The sequence below is a fragment of the Ursus maritimus genome, unplaced genomic scaffold (assembly GCF_017311325.1).
Source record: "Ursus maritimus isolate PB19 unplaced genomic scaffold, ASM1731132v1 scaffold_27, whole genome shotgun sequence".
Taxonomy (NCBI): domain Eukaryota; kingdom Metazoa; phylum Chordata; class Mammalia; order Carnivora; family Ursidae; genus Ursus; species Ursus maritimus.
In genome coordinates, this window is record NW_024425230.1 from 28,403,198 (window position 1) to 28,425,231 (window position 22,034).

General features: G+C 39.6%; 1 protein-coding gene across 12 annotated transcripts in view; it reads left to right on the forward strand.

Moving 5' to 3' along the window:
- The window catches only part of HMG20A (high mobility group 20A), a 75,893-nt gene that overhangs the window by 45,204 nt on the left and 8,655 nt on the right, over positions 1-22,034 (forward strand). For 7 of the 12 annotated variants that reach the window (XM_008708437.2, XM_008708438.2, XM_008708439.2 and 4 more), the window contains 5 exons: positions 5,308-5,400; positions 9,450-9,597; positions 11,279-11,491; positions 14,836-14,968; positions 15,731-15,762. In XM_008708437.2, the coding sequence (XP_008706659.1) occupies positions 5,308-5,400; positions 9,450-9,597; positions 11,279-11,491; positions 14,836-14,968; positions 15,731-15,762 (619 nt within the window). Of the gene's footprint in view, positions 1-2,591; positions 2,669-5,307; positions 5,401-9,449; positions 9,598-11,278; positions 11,492-14,835; positions 14,969-15,730; positions 15,763-22,034 lie in introns of all 12 variants that reach the window. The other 5 variants (XM_040642950.1, XM_040642953.1, XM_008708447.2 and 2 more) reach the window with 2 other exon arrangements.

The following is a 22,034-nucleotide window of genomic DNA, read 5'->3' on the forward strand; positions in this document are numbered from 1 at the left end:
AGATTTTTTTCTTTTATCTTTGATTTCCTAAAGTTTGAATATGATTTTTTTACTATAGTTTTTCGTTTGTTTGTTTTTTACATTACTCCTGTTTGATATTCTCAGAGCCTCTTGGACCTATGGACTATTGTGTGACATTAATTTGGAGGAATTCTCAGTCACAGTTGCCTCAAATACTGCTTTTGTTCTTTTCTCTCTTCTACTGCTATTCCCATTACATGTATGTTACACCTTTTGTAGTTATTCCATAGTTTTTGGATAATCTGTCCTTTTTATATTCCAGTCTGTTTTCTCTTTGCTTTTCCATCTTAGAAATTTCTCTTGTCATATTATCAAGGTCAGAGAGTTTATCTTCAGCTATGTCCAGTCTACTAATAAACCCACCAGAAATATTCATTTATGTTACAGTGTTTTTTATCCCAAGCATTTCTTTTTGATTCATTCTTAGAATGTCCGTCTCTCTGTTTATATTTTATATTATCTGTCTCTTCCTGCATTGTCTACGTTTTCCATTAAAGCCCTTAACATATAATTTTAAAATAATGCTGGTCTGAAAACTTCAGTATTCATGCCATAGATTACTTGTTCAGTCTCTTCAAACTGTGTTTTTTGTCTTCTAGCATGCCTTGTAATTTTTTGTTGAAAAGTAGACATGATGTACTAGATAAAAGGAACTGTGGTACCTAGGCCTTCAGTAGTGTAGTGGTGAGGGTAGGGGGAGAAGCATTCTAGTCTTATAATTAGGTCTCAGTCTTTTGGTGCACCTGTGCCTCTGGACTGTAACCTCTGGTGCTTTTCAGGTATTTTCTCCCTTTAGGTGAGACAGGATGGCTGGAGGGAGCTGGAGTTGTATGTTTCCCTTAGCCCGTGTGGAAAGCTAGAAGGGCTAGAATTGATATTTCCCTAGCATTCCTAAAAAATGGGGTAAGGATATGGGGAATTTGGAACTCTCATATATTGTTAGGAGGAATGTAAAATGGTGCAGATGCTTTGGAAGACACTTTGGCAGCTCCTCAAAATGTTGATTATGGAGTTACCATATGATCCAGTAATTCCATTCCTAGGTATATGCCCAGGAGAATTGAAAACATGTCCACAAGAAAACTTGTACACAGGTGTTCATAAACAGCATTATTCATAGTGATGAAAAGGTAGAACCAACCTAGTCTATCAGCTGATAAATGGATAAGCAAAATGTGGTGTCGTCATACAATGGAATGTTATTCATCCATAGAAAGGTATAAAATGCTGATGCATGCTACAGTGTGATGAAGCTGTGTAATAAAGATAAAGACCTTTAGGCCAAACAAAAGAAGCCAGACACAAAAGTCCACATCCTGTGTGATTCAGTACAGGTATAGCCATAAAGACAGAAAGGAGATTAGTGGTTGTTACCCAGACGTAGGAGAAGGGGAGAATGAGGAGTAACTGCTAATGGGTACCAAGTTCCTTTTTGGGGTGATGAAAATATTCTAAAATCAATTATGGTGTTAGTTGTATGGTGTAGCCTTATAAATACATAAAAACCACTGAATTGTATACTTCAAGGGGTGAATTTTATGGTATATGAATTATGTTTAAAAAAGTAAAGCAACTTAGGGTGGCCTTTGATGTGAGTCAGGGATGGGGAGTGTGAAGAGAGGATGGTGAATGGGAGGATTTGGGTGACTTAGGTTTGAATTGGTTGGGAAAGTTTGACAGAGCTGATACGGCAGTTTGGGAAGATCCTAAGAAAATGTGGAATGATTGCTGAGAACGTTGAGGGCCTAGTTGTGGTTGGATAAATTTATAGGAGCACCCTTTATTTTGTGATTTTTCTCCAACACCATCTTGAGCTAAAACTCAGAACTGATCTACATCTGAGGTGTAGAAGGGGTAACAAGGCAAAGGATTTGAGAGTGTTGACAAAAGAATATTTGAAATGTGGCCATGGAATCTAACATGGACAGAGAAGGGAAAATCAAGTGTCAGTGAATAGAGGTTTGTGTGGTTAGAGGTCAGTTGTAGTAGAAGTAATTGAGAGAGCTGAAATGATAGGGAATAGTGGTCAGAAATACTTGAATTTGAGGTTGGTTGGACAAACGACATGATTTTTAGAAGAACTGGGAGTTTTACATAAGGCTTTTAGTGTGGAAAATGAGGGCAGAATCCCTTCTCTAAACTTTGAGGTGTGTGATGAGGAGGGAATATGGTTCCTCTCCATGAAAGAACTTAATGAAGTGGGATTAACATACGAAAGTAAGGAAAGGGCACTTGAAAAGAGTCAACCGCAGAAAACCTAAGTACAAATTAAGCTTCCAGCACTGTCCAACACATTTGGAATAATGCAGTCTCATCGTTGAGATCATCCGTCTTGTTGGGAAGGGTTATTAGGAAAATCTTAGTTGAGGAACATTTCTTAAACTCCACGTATATTGACCAAAGCAGTGTTCTGAATATGAGTTGGCTCCCCATATTTACTACAGGGAGAAAATGTGTTGATTGGCCAGTAAGTATCTAGTGTGCTTAATATAATTGTCATTACAATTTTTATAATTGTCATTAAAATATCTTAAATTGGCACCATGTTTTATACATCTTTTTTTTTTCAGTGAGTGGCTCGCATTAGAGGGTATTGTTGGATTTTCAAAGCTCAGTCTGGACCCTCATTCAAAGTGTAAGCCCCAAGGTAATATCGTTTTTTTGAGGCCTCCAGGTAGAAGCCTTCACTGGGAGGTCCCTTCTGCAAGGAAACATCTGTGTGTTATGCTTACTTACGTAAACTGCAGTGGAGAACCAGATTTGTATATTGCTTTGTCTTTGTTCATATTTCTCTTCTTTCCCCTTCCAGAGCAGCATTCATTACATTTCTTAAGTGCTTCACATAGAATTGCAAAGTTCAGTGTGACCTCTGTACTGGGACATTATCAGACACAGATGCTACACTGAAAGGCTTTTTGGCAATCAGTGGCTTAGTAGCCGTGATTCAGTTTGAATCACCCACTCACGGACCATATGAGAGCAGATTCTTGCAGGATCCCAGCCATGTTCTTGGGAATCGTTTTCTTTTCCAACTTACTGGACTAGTTTAGAGACCTTTGGGTTTCACTGGACTTTTTCCTCATTTCCTTCTTTTGTTGATCTTGGCCCCTTAACCTTCCACCCACTTTATTACTCATTTCTTAGGGACCTGACTACTTTAGTAACACTAAGAGAAAATATATCTGAAGCCATATGGGTTGAGTAAAACCAACTCAAGAAAAGAAAGAAAAAAACCAAGAAATTTGTGTTCTCTCAACTGCCTTTGTTTCTGTCATCTGTTTATCTGTTGCTAAGGTTATGTTGTCCAGCTACCTCTCAAGATCTCAACAATGACTGAAGATAACTGGGCAGCACCCTAAGAGGGTCATGTTGGCATAGTGAATGACAAGACACTTCATTCACCCCCTGCCAGATAATATATTGCCTTTGAGGTATGAGGGATGCCAGGAGCTTCAGATGCTGAATCTTAAAGTTCTTGAAAGGCCATTTACATTTAGGGAGACGTTTAGAAAGAAGCCAGCTAGCAGTCCTTTCTTATAAAGTTTGGGAATAAATATCTGGCTATTTGAATGTTTGCTCGTGGTTTACAGTTAGGCTGTATGGTAGCTAATTCATTAGTGGGTTTTTTGGTAAGATGAATATCAGGGTAAGGTGATGCTAGCAGCCCTTAAAGCCCAGGCTCTAATCTGGTCTGTGCATAATGTGAATTCAAATTAAATTAAAACGTAGTACACTTACATCAGGATTATTCTAGAAAACATCTAGAATGGAATTTTGCAGTATTTGTTAGAGCCTCTTGTAAACCCCCCTCCCCCATCTTGAAGGAATTGAGAAGGGTTGGCAGGCATCACTGCACATGGAATAAACTCCTGATTGAGTCGAAAGTTCCTCTCTCTGCTTTCCATGCTCTACCCACCACAGTGGGTAAGAGACACACAGATGCATTTTTCACATTAAGCTGTGTATGAACCTTGGTCTGCTAACTAACAAATTTAGAAGGAAAAACAAGAAAATAAGTGAGAATAAGAAGTAAGCCATCAGTGTTACCATTTTGGAAGTAAATGACTCTACTGAACATTTAGAATTTGGTGTCGGTGTCATCTGTGTCTTCTTGGTGTTTCCTCCTCCGCGGGATGAATCCTAGCTCTGCCTGGGCTGCTGTGCCTTCCCCTTAATTGCGGTTTCACTCCGTCTCCTTAGCACCAGCCCCTGAAATAACTGCTGAGGGAGCTCCGAAGTGAATTCTCATAATTTGCTTCTCAGTTCTCCCCGTTTGATTGAGGCACTCTTTTGCTTGAGTGGTTTGCAGTCCCACTTAAGCGGCTACTGTTTGGGGTCACTATTGAATGTTTTGTTTGAATATCACTTTCATGATGAATGGGAGGCTGCCGCTTTTAGCTCTGTGGGGTGAAGCCCTTGGTGGTAAGCCTTGAAAGGGAAAAATCTTTCTTTGTAGTGATATGCTAAATGAAATTACTCTCTTTGTCACTCTGTCCTTTTATCCTTTCAGTCTGATAACCTCAAGTTCTTGTGATTTATTTGGTTTCCTTCAATTAAGCTCAGTTGTTTCCTGTACCCAGGTGCATGCTATTTCCGCTGGTCATCATGGGGATGCAGAGCATATTTCTGACCTGGAAGTGTGGTTGCTTTAACTCTGCACCACATTAGTATGCCTTCCAGCCTCCACTTCCTCTGCATTATTTCCTTTTGGAGGGCTCAGTTTGTTACCATTTAATCTAAGGATGATTCATCTGGGACTGAGACCCGGTAATGCTGTAATAACAATACCTTGCTTTATATAATAATACTCAAAGCACTTAGGATCTTAGTCTTTCTCTGTTTATGAAGCTCTTTCGGCTTAATCCTCACAATAACCCTGTGGGTCAAGTCAGCAATTCTGTCTGCGTCTAAGCTGGTAAAACTATCTCAAAGACATTGAATAACTTGTTCAGGGTCACAGTGCTTCTGAGTTACTCTGCTTAACAATTTTTACAGAAAATGAAGAATGCTTCTGAAGATATTCTGATTGAACAAAAAGGAATTTCCAAACTGTGTCTCATTTATTAAAATCTGTTTTTAGTCTGGTCAGTCAGTGAGACCAAAGTCAAGAACCCATTAACCAGAGTTTAAATTGACATGTCCAAGTCAAGAAAATAAATATTTAGGTCAGTTTCTGTTCTGCTGCCGATGTGATAAGTTAAGGAAGGCTGGCTTTTAAATTAATGGAACTTCAACTGGAAGTAATTAAGGCATTATCCTTATTTTCTTATCCTCTCATCCTTTTAGAGGGATGGAAACCTTGATGACTAGCTCCACCCTGCCACCCCTTTTTGCAGACGAAGATGGCTCCAAGGAGAGTAATGATCTGGCTACAACTGGGTAAGCAGCTGCTTTGGGACACTGGGCCTCTTTGCCTAGGCTTCAAAACAAAGCTTCTGACAATGTGCGAGGTCCTAAAGAGACCATTTTATATCATAAAAATAGAAGGTATGCTTGTTATGCTTTGCAAAGAGAATGAGAGCCATTGTAAACTGCTTTGTAATCTGCATTCAGCTGTCATTTGCAGCGCTCTGGAACTAGGAAACATCATCGGTTCCTCCTGGTTAAGAGAATTACATAGTCACCATTAAGTAAATACCTGCTACAGGGCTAGCTCTGAAAATCAAGTTCATTTTCTGTTTGAATTGCCACAGATATTGAAATAATTTTTCCGCCAAAGGTCAGATTGTTTTTTTAGATCAGATTTTCTAATATGGCTCTTATTCAAGATGCCTGCGAGCTCTGACTGACTTCTGTTCCCTTTTTTCCCCCATCTCCTTTCTTTGGTATTTTTGGACAGATATGTAAAGGAATATAAAAAAGGGCTAATAGCAGTAGTCCCTTCTCCCTTGAAAATCTATGTTCCACTTGAATTTTTATCTTTTCTATTTAGAAGTTATTTGCCATGGGAGAAATGTATTCACTAATAGGCTGAAGTGCCGGCTAATCTCTACGATGAATTATTTTAATATTCTGTAGAGCTCTTTAAAAATAGACTACACTTTGTAATTCTTTTTCCTTCCCTCACATTTATTTCTTTGCTCATTAATATCTGCCTTCTGACCTTACTAGTCAGATAAAACTGCTCTCCAAGACTTTTCTAAGAGCTGCCTAGTTGCTAGGTAGCTAGCGTGCACTTCTCTGGGGAAGATTATTCGAGGCAGAGGGAGGAGTCAGTGCAAAACTCCCTGAGTTAAAGAGTGTTTCTACCTTTTAGAAACAGCCAGAAGGCCGGTGTGGCTGGAGCAGAATATCCCAGAGGAAGGGTAATAGAGGGCTACATCAGCATTTTCTGAGTCTGAAAGTCTGAGTGAGGGCCAGAGATTTTACACTCTCGTAAGTTCCCAGGAGATGTCAGTGCTGCTGGTGTGAGGCCCATACTTTGAGTAGCAAGGGACTAGATGGTGTAGGATTTTATAAGTCAGAGTAAGCATTTTAACTGGCACTCCAAGTGAGGTGGGAAAGCATTGGAGGATTTTGAGTAGAATGATATGATCCAACTTATTTTTTAATGGGATCCATGTGACTGTTATATTGAAAATAGAGTGAAGGGAATGGGCTGAAGCAAGGAAATGAGTTAAGCTCCTGAAATAATTCAAGTAAGAGATGATGACTTAAAGAGCATCACTAGTGACTTTGACGAGTCTTTTTGGTGGAGCGAGGCCTTTGGTGGAGAGGGTTGCAAAGATCGTGGGAATGGGGCTTGGTGACAAGTATAGAATTCTACATATATTTTGAAGATAAATCCAGTAAGATTTGCCTGAAAAACCAGATGAGATGTGAGAGGAGAGAAAAAAGCAGTCAAAGACAACTCCAAACTATTGGCCTAAGTGACCAAAGGGATGGAATTGCAATTAACTTAGATGGAAAAAAACTGAGCAGGAGCTCAGTTTGGGAGATTTTAAAGATTTATTTATTTAGTTTGAGAGAAAGAAAGAGCACGAGTGGGGGGAGGGGCAGAGGGAAAGAATCTCAAGCAAACACCCCACCGAGTGCCGAGTCCGGCACAGGGCTCGAACTCAGGACCCTGAGATCATGACCTGAGCCAAAATAGAGTCAGACACTTAACCAACTGAGCCACCCAGGTGTCCCAGTTTGGGGATTTTAAATTTGAGATGTCAAATAGCTTGACATAGGGCTTTGAGGTTAGGGGAGTCTAGACTAGAAAAAGAAACATGGGAGTCATCGGCATATACCTCGTGTTTAAAACCGGGAGATTTGTTGAGATCACCAAGGAAATGAGCACTGTGTAGCTAGAAAAGAGAAGAGACCTAATGCCTGAGCTCTGGGCTGCTTTGGCATTTAGAAGCCAGGTAGAAGAGGAAGAGTCCACAAAGAAGACTAAAGGGAGTAGCTAAAAAGGTAGCAGAAAAACCAGAGGAGTGCGTGGTCCTGGAAACCAAGTAAAAAAACTATTTCAAAAAGGAGGAAGTGTCAAAAACTTCTGGAAGATCAGATAAGATGAAGGCTGAGAAATGACACTGGATTTAGTATTGGTGTCCTTGGCAAGGGTTGTAAGCACAAATCTCCTTTGGGTTAGGTTTAAGAAAGAATGAAAGAAGAGGGGCGCCTGGGTGGCACAGCGGTTGGGCGTCTGCCTGCGGCTCAGGGCGTGATCCCGGCATTATGGGATCAAGCCCCACATCAGGCTCCTCCGCTATGAGCCTGCTTCTTCCTCTCCCACTCCCCCTGCTTGTGTTCCCTCTCTCGCTGGCTGTCTCTCTCTCTGTCGAATAAATAAATAAAAAATCTAAAAAAAAAAAAAAAAAGGAAGAATGAAAGAAGAGAACTGAAGGCAATACATATAAACAATTCTTTTCAGAGCACAGATCTTCCTCAGTTACCATGGGGTTATATCCGGATAAACCCATCATAAATTGAAAATATCATTAGTCGGAAATGCACTTAATACACTTAACCTACCAAACACAGTAGCCCAGCCCAACCTACCTTAAACATGCTCGGAACACTTACAGTAGCCACAGTTGGGCGAAATCGTCTAACACAAAGCTTGTTGTATAATAAAGTGTTGAACATCTCATAACTTGTTGAATACTGTACTGAAAGTGAAAAAACGCTGGTTGTATGGGTATCAGTTATTTACCCTGGTGATCACAGGCTGACGGGGAGCTGAGGCTCACGGCCACTGCATAGCATCATGAGAGAGTGTCACACCACACATCGCTAAGCCTAGGAAAAGATCCAAATTCAAAAGTCCAAGTGTGGTGTCTACTGAATATATTTCACTTTCGCACCATCGTAAAATCGAAAAAATCATAAATCAAACAGTATTAAATTGGGGACTGCCTGTATAAATAATTCTGTAAAGGAAAGGAGAAAAATGTAGTGGGATCAAGAGAGTGCTTTTTGTTTCATTTTGTTTTGTTTTAAGATAAGAGTAAAAATGCCACATTTGTAGGCTGATTAGGCTGATCCAGTAGAAGGGAAGAATTGTAGTGCCAGAGAGGGCAGAATTGCTAAAAACCTATCTTTGAGTAGGCTAGATGCTGTGGGGTCCACAGCACAAATGGAAGGGTTGTTGGCTTTAACTAAGAGTGTGCCAATTCATCCGTAGGAACAAAAGAACCTTTTTTTTTCTTCAGTCTTCATCCAGCTTGCCACCTCCAAGGTATTTGACGCCTGTGACCACTCCCCTCTGGTTCCCATTCATTTCAGTCAGGGTTCATAGGATTGGTACGCTTTCCCAAACCTAGTTCTCATATTTTACTGAAATAAGAGTGTACAAGAATTAGCAACTTAAAAATTGATGGCACCATTGAAACAAGAATGACAGTGAGAAAACAAGTTGCCAAAGACACAATGATTGAAATATCGGGAAAACACAGCTACCAAGATCAAACTGGTCTCTGATGGCACCTCTTTTCAGAGAACATGGTAGGCATTGAGTTCATAGATTCTCTTAGCCTCTTTCAGAGGACCTCAAAGACCTCAAAAATGTTGGAAACTCCTGCTCAAAATCATCTATTATATTTTCTACAAAGGGTCAGAGAAGTATAATTTCTTTCATTTCCAGGCCAGTCTCTAGCTGCTTTCATTCATTTCTCAGCCCACTGTAATCTGGTTTTTATTCCCATAATTCCACTAAAACTATAGTCCCTAAAATTGCCAGCAACCTTCAGGTCTTCAAATTTAGCAGATACTTTTTAGCCTATCTTATTTGACATCTAGTTCAGTCAAGCACTGAAACTGTTTTTTTAATGCTCTGTGACTGTTCTGGAGACATTGTTTACATTTACACAAATGATGTGGGGGAGTTAAAGCCGCCTTCTGCTTCTGCTGGCAGGGAAGTTTGTCTTGAACCTTGGTAAATAGGAGTTTTTGATGCTGTTGATAACTGAACCATTGCACATCTGCCTGTTATTCTTAAGGTTAACCCACCCAGAGGTTCCATACAGTAGTGGCGCCACATCATCCAGCAACAATCCAGAATTTGTGGAGGATCTCTCCCAGGGTCAGTTGCTTCAGAACGAGGCTTCCAATACGACAGAAGGCACTGAACAGAGGCATGAAGATGAGGTAAGCTGAAGCATCTCTTCCCGTTACCAGTCTCTGAAGTTTCTGAAGGAGCAGTCAGCTCAGGAATTGATTGACGTGTTCATCCTCTGGCCTTCTTAAATTCTGCAGAATTTTCTTCATAGAACCATACTAGTGGTTTCACATATTACCATATTAATAGTTTTAATGACATAGAGACAAGTAGATTCTTCTCCCCCCTACTTAATAAATTTATACCTACATCATATTAGATGCTCAACAAATGCTTGTTGAATGAATAAATGATTTAAATAAGTAATGAATGAGAAGTCCCCATGCCCTTGTTCAAGGCCACACATTGCACACCCAGCCCTGCAGTGTGGAGTCATGTGTCCTGAAAGGATTCACACCACTTACCAGGCCGTTCACCCTCCCCTAGAGGGCGTCGTTCCTAACTCACACTTGGTTCCAAGTGGACGGCCCCCCCATCAGTCACGCCCTTTTTGGACTTTCAGCCTTCCTCACAAATGATTGATTACATTGTCCATGTTTTAAAGCACTCTTTTTATAGCCATAAAAAAGTAGCACCATTAATTTTGTCTTTTTTCTTATTCTAAAATATCTTTTTTCACGTTGGCATCCTTAAAGATTATAATGAATGCTTGAAGCTTCTTAAACATCTTAAAATCCTTAGTAGCTTTAATGTTACTAAGTTTTTAAGACAAAAACAGAAAAAAAAAAACTGATACCAAATACACCACTTGTCCAATGGTGAATTATTGCACCATTTTATGTATATTTCGAGGAATACAGTCCTGTAATTAATATTTAGATGTTTTTGTCCCATTTTGCTTATCTTTCTCTTCTCTGAAGTAAGAATTCTTGTATCCGTAAAACTGTTAACTGATAGGCTGTGTGTATTTGTAAAATTATGAAGCAGAAATGTGATGTAGTTTGCATCTCATTAAAAGGGCTATGGTAAAACATCAATAGTACCTCAGACCTTTCTTTAAACTTTTTTGAGGTGATTTCATCTTTTGAATTAACTAATAACATATAAAGACCTCTGACTTTATGAAATAAACATCTGGAGGAGCATGTCATCAAGCCAAAAGAACTAAGTATTCATTGTGGATATATTACACTTGATGACATTTTTCTAAGACTTAGCTGTTAATTTAAAAAGCTATATGCTATCTGCTATGGGAAATGAATCAGTCTTTGAATGATATCAATGAAAAACATCCTTCATGAATGATTTTTAATCCCTGTACTACAATTTGTCTCTTTGTCTGCCCAGTGCTTGTGACATCTTGTTCTGATCTACTGTGACAGCATCTGCTTCTCTGGCACAGTGCTATGTATGTGCTAGATTTCTCATTTAGAATATTCTCCTGTCAGGAGTCAGGACTCGTTAAGTGCACGTGAAGGCCAAAGCTTATGTGATCATGGTACCCCTTATTCTCACAGTTAGGATTAGCCCCTTAATGTAACAGTTTGTAGTATGTACATAAAAGGATGTGCAAGTGAACCATCTGGAGTTCCTTCTTGAAGACTGCATGGCAGTCATTTGTTCCTATGACAGATCTGGAGAGTTTTGAATAGCCAGTCCCTTAATGGTAGGAAAATGCAGCTCGTATCCTGTTTTGTTCGTTTGTTTTATTGTTGTGTTATTTGGGCAGATTTTGTAATTTGGTTTTTGGTTTTTTATTTTGTCTTGTAGCAAAGAAGTAAGCGAGGAGGTTGGTCCAAAGGAAGAAAGAGGAAGAAACCTCTTCGAGACAGCAACGCACCCAAATCCCCCCTTACAGGATATGTTCGGTTCATGAACGAGCGTCGAGAACAGCTTCGAGCAAAGAGACCAGAAGTCCCATTTCCAGAAATCACAAGGATGTTAGGCAATGAATGGAGTAAACTGCCTCCTGAGGAAAAACAGGTAATCACTCCTATTCCTGATCCTTTGCTTGGTTTTGATTTTACCTCGAAGACCGCTTCTTTCAGAAAAGCAAAGAGGATGGATGGTTGGTTCTTCAGTTTTGTCACAGAGCCTAGGAGAACAGAATAGCAGGATTCACCATAGCTCTTTTCTCTAGCATGGTGGTTTTTATACCGTTTCAGGGTCTGCTGCAGGGGTACAGCAGGAGGGACTCTAGGATCCCCTCTCACCCCCCAACCCCCGCTATCCAAAAGCAACTCTGCTTTTATTTGATTTATGTGCTGAGAGTTCATATAAGAATTTTATAAAAAATGATTCAGTATTACAAAATTAAATCTATCAACATAATTTATTCCACCGAGTTAAATGAAAAGTTGGGGCGCCTGGGTGGCTCAGTCGTAAGCAACTGCCTTCAGCTCAGGTCATGATCCCAGGGTCCTGGGATCAAGCCCCACATCTAGCTCCCCACTCAGCAGGAAGCCTGCTTCTCCCTCTCCCACTCCCCCTGCTTGTGTTCCCTCTCTCACTGTCCCTTTCTCTGTCAAATAAATAAAATCTTTAAAAAAAAAAAGAAAAGTCATGAGTTAAATGAGAAAAGGTCATTTGATAAAATTCTGCTGTTCACGTAAGATTTTTGTTTAAATTTTTTTAACTCCAGTTCTGGCAACTTTAGCCTACTACGAAAAATAAAGCAAGAACTGTTTGAATTCTTTCTTCTCTAAGACAGAAACGAATACTATTGCCAAACTGAAACAAATCCATTTGCTAGAGTTCAGAAGAATTAAGGACAAGATAGCCACAAATTGATTGAAATGCCACAAAAGTGGAGTGACTGTAATGATTATGGGAGGGGCTTGGGGTTAAAAGTTCCCAGCATTTGCAGCATCTACAAGATAGCTGTATTTCTTTTATGTCTCATACTCTTTAAAAAGGATTCCAAACAGACTAAAACCAAATTGAAAAATACTCTTGGGAATTAACTGAATTCAGAACATTTCAAGGAGATTATATTAAGTTGCAACTTGAAGCTCTTTGTGGTAGCAAGCAAGTAGGAAGCAATGAGTATCGTCCCTTGTTTCAGCTCTAATGTATAGAGGGATCCCGAGCTGTACAATACTCAGTTGGTTACTCTTTTTAATTTCTTAACTTCAAAATTAGTACATGTTCATTGCTTAAAATTTTTTTAGATGTTACAGAAGTGCATAAAGAAAAAAGCAAAAGTAACAGTAGTCCTCTCCAGAGATAACTGCTATTAGGTAGGTAGGGCAAGGGTTTTTGTGTTTTTGTTTTTAACTGTTTATTTTGAAAAGAATTCAATGTGCAAAGAGTTACAAACACAGAATAGTACAAAGAACACCCAAATATCCTTTACCCACATTCACCTGTAGTTAACACACTTTACCCCATTTCTCCATTCGTATGTGCACTCACACTCTCCTGGGCAAGCTTCACACGTATGTGCACTCATGCTCACACACACACATTCTCACTCACTGACACACACATGCCCTCACTGACACACACATCTACTCATGCTCATGCACTCTCACACACACTTTTTTTTTTTAATCATTTGAGGGTAAATTATATACCTCGTGGCCCTTTACCCCTAAATATTTTAGTGTGTGTGTTTCCTAAAAATAGGCGTATTCTCCTACACAACTGTAGTTTCGTTATCGACTTTACGATTTTATATTAGCACAATAGTAATTACTGGTCAGATCTCTGGATTCCTTTAATCTGGAATATTTCCACAGCCTTTCTTTGTCTTTTATGACATTGATATTTTTTAAGAATGCAATCCCTCCCTCTTCCTCCACCTCCTTTTTGCTTACTTCTTTTTTTTTTTTTTAATTTTATTTATTCATTTGACAGAGACAGAGACAGCCAGCGAGAGAGGGAACACAAGCAGGGGGAGTGGGAGAGGAAGAAGCAGGCTCCCAGCAGAGGAGCCTGATGCGGGGCTCGATCCCAGAACGCCAGGATCACACCCTGAGCCGAAGGCAGACACTTAACGGCTGAGCCACCCAGGCGCCCCCTTTTTGTTTACTTCTAACCGAACATTCCTCATTTTGTATTTGTCTAATGTTTCCTTGTGTTTGGATTGAGATTATGCATTCTTAAAATACTGCATAGGTGTGTCCTCTCCAGGGATCACATGTGCAGGCACAGTGTCCTTTTATTCCTGATTGGTAATGTTAATTTTGCTCACTCGATAAAGTTTTTTTATTCTCCCTTACAATTAATAAGCAATCTGTGGAGAGACGTTTTAAGAACATGCAAATAGTCTGTCCCATATCAGATTTTCCCCTAGATTTAGCATCCATTAATGCCTTTTGCTTGATCTGATCTTTACCATGAGGGTTGCAGGATGATAATTTTCTAACTCCAGCACTCCCTCCATATTTACCAGTCGGTGCTTGGCATTAACCTAAGCCAGCGCCGTTTTCCTCCCCGCCCCACCCCCGTTTATGTATTTGTTTGTTATTTATTGTTGGTATGAGCATATTAATTTCTTTTTTCCCAGTGGTTTATAATTTTATTACTGTACTTCAGTGTTTGGGTACTTAAATTGTCCCAGATTTGGCCAGTTGGGTGTCCCCTCTATCTGGCTCTTGGGCAAGACAATGTTTTTAACATAATATCTGACTCTAGTTTGTGTCCATTTAAAGGCACTGTTTTTATACTTTATTTCTTAAACCTAATCGTTGAATGAAAAGGACAAGGCACTAAACAAAATTATCCTGGTAGATCAATGACTTTGTTTAAATAATTAATAGCACAAAGTGTGTAGATATAGGCTCTCTCATAGTAGTCCATTTTAGGTCCATAGGATGAGGTCATTCCTTTTTATGTTCTTTGTGTGTCCCGGCTTTAGTGCTCCACTCTTTGGCTCTTAAAAGGCCAATTGATGTATGATATCATTCTCCGAATGGGTTGGGGATAGAAAAACAAAGTAATATTCCATCCTTTCTCCTGGGAAGACTAAGTGTGCCTATATGGTCTTCAGTCCTCTTGAGGATTCTAGTGGCCATGTGTAAATTAGAGAAATAACTGTAATATCTTCTTGTGAATATTTTATGAGAATGATCTCAATAGAACTTGTCTTCATTAAGTTAGAAAAGGCAATAAATAGTCCAAAGGATCATAATCACCTATTTCTTTTATAATTGAGAGATTATATTTTATTCTATCCATATGACTTCTTTATTCTCCCTTAAAGCTTATCCCTTATATACTTTCTTTCTATGTTCTAATTGTCCTCTGTTGTCTTCAAGGAGTTCACTAATAGTTTACCCAAATAAGATCTGTTTCCTGAAAATAATTGCACATTTCTTTCCTAGCGCTACCTTGATGAAGCAGACAGAGATAAGGAGCGTTACATGAAGGAACTGGAGCAGTATCAGAAGACTGAGGCCTACAAGGTTTTCAGTAGGAAAACCCAGGACCGTCAGAAAGGCAAATCTCATAGGCAAGGTACCAGAACCAGAATGAAATGTGTTTATAGTTTGTTGTGCATGATAGAGTGTCAAAAAGTCTACTGTTAAATATAAAAGACAAGTTTCCATCATTTCTGTGTTCTATGTTCACTTACAAACAGCACCTTGGAATTTTATTAAAATCACATTGCTCTCATTTAAAAATTTCAGCTGGGTTTCCATATCCAGTATCAAACAATTTGACTGATGTTCCAAGACCCTTTTTAGTTGCCTGTGTGTTTCTCTGCCTCTAAACAAATCTGTCTACATACCTGCCTTTCTTTAACACCTCTAAGCCTTCATGCACCATTTCTCCCAGCCCGCAGTGACCATCCTTCTCAATCATCCATTCACGTTTTCTGGTACTCGAACAGTACATAGTGAGCACTTCCTGGGATACATCAGGCTTTCACCTAGGCATTAAAGATGCAACAGTGAACAAGATAGACAAGACCCCAGTCTTCATGGATCTTTTGTCCTGTTAAAATTGTTCATTATACCCTTCAAGTATTGCTTCAAGCTCCCTTTCTTCAGGAGACATTGCCAAAGAAGCCCCACCCACAGCTAGTGTGTTGTGCAAACAGCCTTTGGCGTGCATCTCCTGTCCACTCTACCACTCTATTCTCTTCAGAGGTAGGAACTGCGTCTGCTGTTTCCCTTGTGTCTGACTGTAACTGTCATGTGGCACAGTTCATTTGCTTGGGTTTTGTTATTGTTTTGTTCTTCAAATTAATGTTCTCTTATTCTTTCATATTTTTAGATGCAGCCCGGCAGGCCACTCATGATCATGAGGTAATTTGCTTTCTGTTTACATACCATATATCTATTTAGAATAAAGTTGCTGTTTGTCATGCTATCAGACTTTTTTTTTTTTTTTTAATGACAGAGTATTTCCTCTATCCCATAATTCAGATGGGATGAGTTCTTTTTGCTCAAAGATTCTTACTGTATGGCAGATACTTACATGAGTCTCCTTGAACTACAGCCCCTAACTCCAGTCCTTTCTTCTGGTCCAAGAATTTTATTGCCTTGACATGCTAAAGATGGCTGGAATTTGGAGTGAGGTATAGAAATGAGGACCAGCTGAAAGCCATAATTTGGTCATAGTTTATCGTCATCAGCTACCTCACTCTGACTCTCAGGAAGTTGTGGTTTAGGAAATCCAACATTCAGTTAAAATGAACTATTCAACTGCAGTGTCAGCAGAGCACAAGTAACAGTATCTTGGTTCCTAGCTCACTGGCACGCACTTGTGTACTGGCCTTTTCCCCTCCATTTGGTTTAGCCTATCACCCATAGGATTTAGGCCTGTGTGTCTTGACTATGTGGCAGAAGAGCTTTAAATATATATGTAGCCCAACGTTCACATATGGTTGTAAGAAAATAAAATTTTTGGTAATTCCATGCTTTAAAATGCTCAGTGACTTTTCATCACTTACCAAATCCCATTCAGCTCAGCAGTCTGAGTCTTCTGTAATCACGTCCCAACTTCCCTTTCCAAACACCTTAACTCTCACATTTCCCATGTATATCTATGTACTTAAAAACCTTTACTGCTCGGGTGCCTGGGTGGCTCAGATGGTTAAACCTCTGCCTTCGGCTCAGGTCATGATCTCCAGGTCCTGGGATCGAGCCCCATGTCGGGCTTCCAGCTCAGCGGGAGTCTGCTTCTCCCTTTCCCTCTGCTTGTGCTTTCTCTGTCTCTCTCTCTCTCTCTCAAATGAATAAATAAACTCTTTAATAAAAAAAAAAAAATTTAAAAAGTGCCTCATCCATTTCTGCTTCATGCCTGTATTCATATTCTTTCTTCCACAAAAATACTTCTCTCTCTCACTCATTTTTTCCACCACCCCTCCCCCATCATCCTATTCTGCCTCACAAAATTCTAGCCATCCATCAAACCCTGTTTCAAGTTCCATTTCCTCCTTCAAACTTTTCCTGTGTCCTCCAGCTTCCTTTAACCCTCACAGCTCTCTGTATGTACTTAGCTGGTCTAGCTAAGGTGTTGAGGTTATTCAAGTGCTTCTATTATTCATACTCTTGGATTGTAATCTTTTTGAAGGAAGCATGATCTCGTTTCCATCTTGTACCGCCCCATACCACCTAGCATGACGTGCTTGCATTGGGAGATCTTCCATAAATACTTATTTTTACACAAGACCCATTTATTGAAATATTAGTGGAAATTTACAAAAAAGAATTTTCTGATGTACTCTTGTGTGCATTTAGTTTTTTTTAAGAAATAATTTCTTCAAAATAATAACATTTCTCTTTGGTCCATAGTTTTCATACGTAATTTAGCATTGGTGACCTTGAAAACATAGGGAAGACATTTAGATTCACAAGTTAAATAGATTTATTATGATTCGTGAATTAGGAAGTAAGCACAATAAAAGCATTTTATTCTTCAAATAAATCCTATGTAAATGGAGACACATGACATATCTGTGCCCCAATTAGGGTGAAATATTAGGATTTTTTTTTTGAGAAACTGTATGTATACTTTATACATAAAATCCTAATTGAATAGTGTTGCAAGCTTTCCATATTGCCAGATGGTTGTATAATTACTTATTTCTCCTTTTATTTGTCTGTGCCCACCTACCAATATCATGAGATTTCCATACTTCTTTTTTTCCCTTATTAAGCATCCTTTATAACTTCTCTGTTCTTAATGGTTACAAAAGAGAATTTGGACAATAATCTAAAACATTTCTAGGCACACTTTCTAGTCCACAACTAACTCCTTTCATCACTATGAATTTTGCTGGCCAAATTGTCTGTGGCATTTTGTCTTCAGTAAGGTTGGTAGTTTTAGTCAGGAAAGATACAGTAGATTTACTCAGTCACAGAAGCTGCTGCTGCTGATTTGAGAAATGAAGGTTTTTGTTAAATGAGGCTTTTTATTTATTAAATGAAGCTTCTTATTTTTATTTACATGATTTAGCATGGTATGAATTTCTGTGATTTATGAAAAGGAATCAGTCTCCATATGATTTCCCTGTCTTAGGATTACACACACGGTAAATGAAAGGAAAACAAGGAGGGGCGCCTGGGTGGCACAGCGGTTAGGCGTCTGCCTTCGGCTCAGGGCGTGATCCCGGCGTTACGGGATCGAGCCCCACGTCAGGCTCCTCCGCTGGGAGCCTGCTTCTTCCTCTCCCACTCCCCCTGCTTGTGTTCCCTCTCTCGCTGGCTGTCTCTATCTCTGTCAAATAAATAAATAAATAAAATCTTTCAAAAAAAAAAAAAAAAGGAAAACAAGGAGAGAGTAGATGGAGAGCCAACAGTCGTTTCTCAAATGTGTATACAGTAGGCTCTGTGAATCTGTCTGTTGCTATGCCCACATCAGGATAAAGCTCTCTTAGCAAGGTTATTGACCCAATTAATGTCCCTCACTTTTTTAATTTTTCATTGACTACTATCTTTCCTAAACTAGGTAATTTCAAAACAATTGCAATAAAAAAAGAACTGGTTTGAGTTTTTAAACATAGTTACACAGTGATTTCCTTACATATAATTTCTTAGCATAATGGTTCAGAAAAATAAGAAAGCACTATGAGTGAAAAACAGCCACAGGGAAGCCCATGGAAAGGAAGAACTGAATAAGACTTTAAAGATGCCCTAGGTTTTGTGGGGGACACCTTGAGGTGGGTGAAATGGCTTGAGCAGAGTTATGAGTAAGTTAATAAAAGAGCAAGTATCTTGCAAAGTGCCTAAAACATCATAGAGTCTGAATATGTGCTTATTTCCCTTTACTTATCCTATTAGGAGTAAAATGACAAATGTAGTAGCATAGTCTTTCAGCTCACTTCAGAAATACTAAGACCCTCAGAAATTCTCTGAACTGACCACCCCCCCACCCCCATTTTACGGTTGAGAAAAGTGATTTACCCAAGACAGGAAAGAACTTCCGCAGACTCACTTACTGAATTAGAGGCAGAAGTATGACTGAAGTGCAAGCCTCTGTATCCCAGTCTAGCATTCTTGGCCGCACATGCCACGCTACATGGCACAAACTGGTGTTGAAAGTGGAAATGGGCCTGGATGCTGGGGATGTCACCAAATTTGTTGCCAGTTAAGACACATTATTTCGTTTGTATACAGAAAAGAAACCTATTACATTACTAACTGTAACTTGGATTCCTAAGACATCGTTACCACGACAGGTACTGGCAAGTGCATGCCAGAGCTAAAGAAATGCTGACCTGGGAGCCACTGGAGTGTTGGGTGTAGCAGTGGGGCACTCAGCCAGGTACATAGTATTGAGAGTGTTCCCTAAAGTAAAGGGCACTTGAGAGAAGCATGTCACATTGTATGAAATTCTGGCCCTGAACCTAGATCACAGCAAAATAGGTTCAGTTCAAAAGAGCCTCTGTTCTCTTACCCTCCACTCAATATATAGAATGAAAAACCAAAGTGAAGAGCATTTTTGCTCCTCTCAGATCAAAAGCCAGCCCTCTAGACACAGGAGTCAACTAGCGTTACTCTCAAGAAAGTGTCTACATCGTGCGTGAGGACCAAGATAGAAACAATAACTCTGCTTCTCCTTTAATTTATGAGAAATGACAAAATGACACTCAGCCTGAACAAATTAGACCCTTTCAATGAAGACGTAATGAAATCCTGATGATTTTAATCCCTTGAGCGATCCTTGGAACAACTTAAGTATATCCGAGCCCCCAGGAGGATCCTCTCCATGCCGAGTAATGTACTCAGTAATGGGAGAGTGCTGATGGTTCTTATTACCACTCTTCCGTTAAGTAGAATTTCTGTTGCCTTTCAGAGACTGAACCTTTTCATTTAATTGCTTTCGTGTTTCTCGTTTTGCACTCTAAGAATTTGTACCAAGGGGCAGTGTGTTCACGCTCCTGTGAGGTGCTGTGCTCTGTGCTCCGTGCTTAGTAGTTAGCTTGGTTTGGGTCACTCTGGCAAAGAGAAGAGAATTATCGGTCTGAGGAGTGTCAGGGGACTTGGAGAGGGACTCGGAGAGTCACAGACCTGTGACTAGGTGACTGATCTCCTTTGAGCCTGTGCAGTTAAGTAGGAGACTGAAAAAGGTAGGATGATAAAGTCATAAGACTATATGAAGTCATTTGTGGACTTACATCTGTTATACTTTGTTCATGTTGAAATTGCATGTCGTAAGTTTTCTGTTTTCCTATAGCAACCCAGCAACAGGGTTAAAGCGTACGTAAGCCTGCAGAGTCGAGAGAAAGCCACCGTGAAATATGTCTAGGATCCCTCTGGCACTAACTTTCCTTGCCCATACTTTGGTTCTCTTTGAAGCCAGTAGGAACTGGCCCAAGGTAGAGCTTTACATGTTGAAATTGGGGCTTTCACTGATAATTTTATTGTTTCTTTTTAAATTGTTTTGGGAAATTTTGTTTGCCTTCTTTAAGAGGTAAAAAGATAAAAATCAAGTGCTCTGAAAATTTCTTCAGGTAAATACATAGTTTTTCAGACTTAACATCTTAGATGGCTCTCTTGATCTGCTGCCGTTGGCAGGCTGTTCACGCAGCCCAGCCCCCTTACAAGGCAGATGCCAATATGAAAATAGGAGCTTGGCTGTCAGAATCCCCTCATAGACTGTTAACTGCTTAGCTTTCTACTGGGCACCAGATCATATTTGTGTTCAAAGATAAGTGCCACTAGTGGTGGCAGGAATAGGAAAGATATATTCTTTCTCTGGCTTTAAACATGTTTTTTATAGCAATGCCTTTGGATTTTTTTATTTTTTTTTTATTATTTTTTTTTTACTGTTCTTTATGTTATAAAGGTTTTGGAATCTTCAGATTTCACTAACAATTTCTTCAGTACTCATTTCCCGCTGTTGTCTTTACCATCTTACATTATGCAAGATTTTAAACACTGTGCCAGTACACTTAAGATTTATATTCCTAATGCTTTCAACTTCAGATTCACTGTAGAAATGGCAGTCAGAGCATCTTGAAGTTGACTTTATTCTTAAGGGTCATCGTGGGATATATTTTGCAGTAATTTTGTGAGGCCTTTTTTTTATTTTTAAATTCACTAAATTGGCGAATTAATTTTAGGCTTTGTTATTTTCTATCTCACGTAATCCCTCGCTTTTCTCATTTTTAGAGCCTCCTTATTTCTGACTTCTTGATTTTGTTTTGTTTTTCCCCGTTTGAAGAAAATCGAAAAGATCCCCAATTATAGGCTGCCCCTCTAAATAAACGAAATGGTAGTACCGATAGAATGCCATTATTATTGCTCGTGGTTGGCAGAGTTCTTATTGTCCATTCTGCAAACTTAGAACGGACAGCCCTGTCTCAAAGCATTTTACATGAATAACCAAAAGAAGCAACTTTAAAAAACACCAAGAAATTCCCTTTTTCTGTTCCTGACTCAACCACTTGCACAGCTGTATACTGTTGACTGTTCAAAGCAGAGTTGAGAAATGGCTTCCAAATTCTCCTTTAGGGAAATTTATGTAGGTTTTTTTTTTTTTTTAAGATTTTATCTATCTATGAAGGAAAGAGAAAAAGAGCACGAGTATGGGGGGATGAACAGAGGGAGAGGGACAAGCAGACTATGTACTGAGCGCTGAGCCCAACTCAGGGTTTGATCTCAGGACGCTGAGGTCATGACTGGAGCCGAAATCAAGAGCTGGACACTCAACCAACTGAGCCACCCAGGCTCCCCTATGTAGGCTTGTTCTAAGGTTTCTCATTGCACAGCAGTCATACGCCTGAGAGAACTGAATCGTTAACCTGCTTGAGCTCTGTGAAAGGTTGATTCCAATGAAAAGGTGAATACATTTCCCTCACACCTCCACCTGAACTGATTCGTGCTCACCCTACTGTTTCTGTAAGGAAGACATGGCCTAAAGGCCGTACCTATTTAATTTAGCTTCTGTTTAAGAATTAACTGTTTTGGGGGGCACCTGGGTGGCTCAGTCAATTAAGCATCTACCTTCGATTCAGGTCATGATCCCAGGGTCCTGGGATTGAGCTCCCCTGCTCCAGGAGGAGCCTGCTTCTCCCTCTCCCTCTGCTGCTTCCCCTGCTTGTGCACACTGTCTCTCTCTCTATCAAATA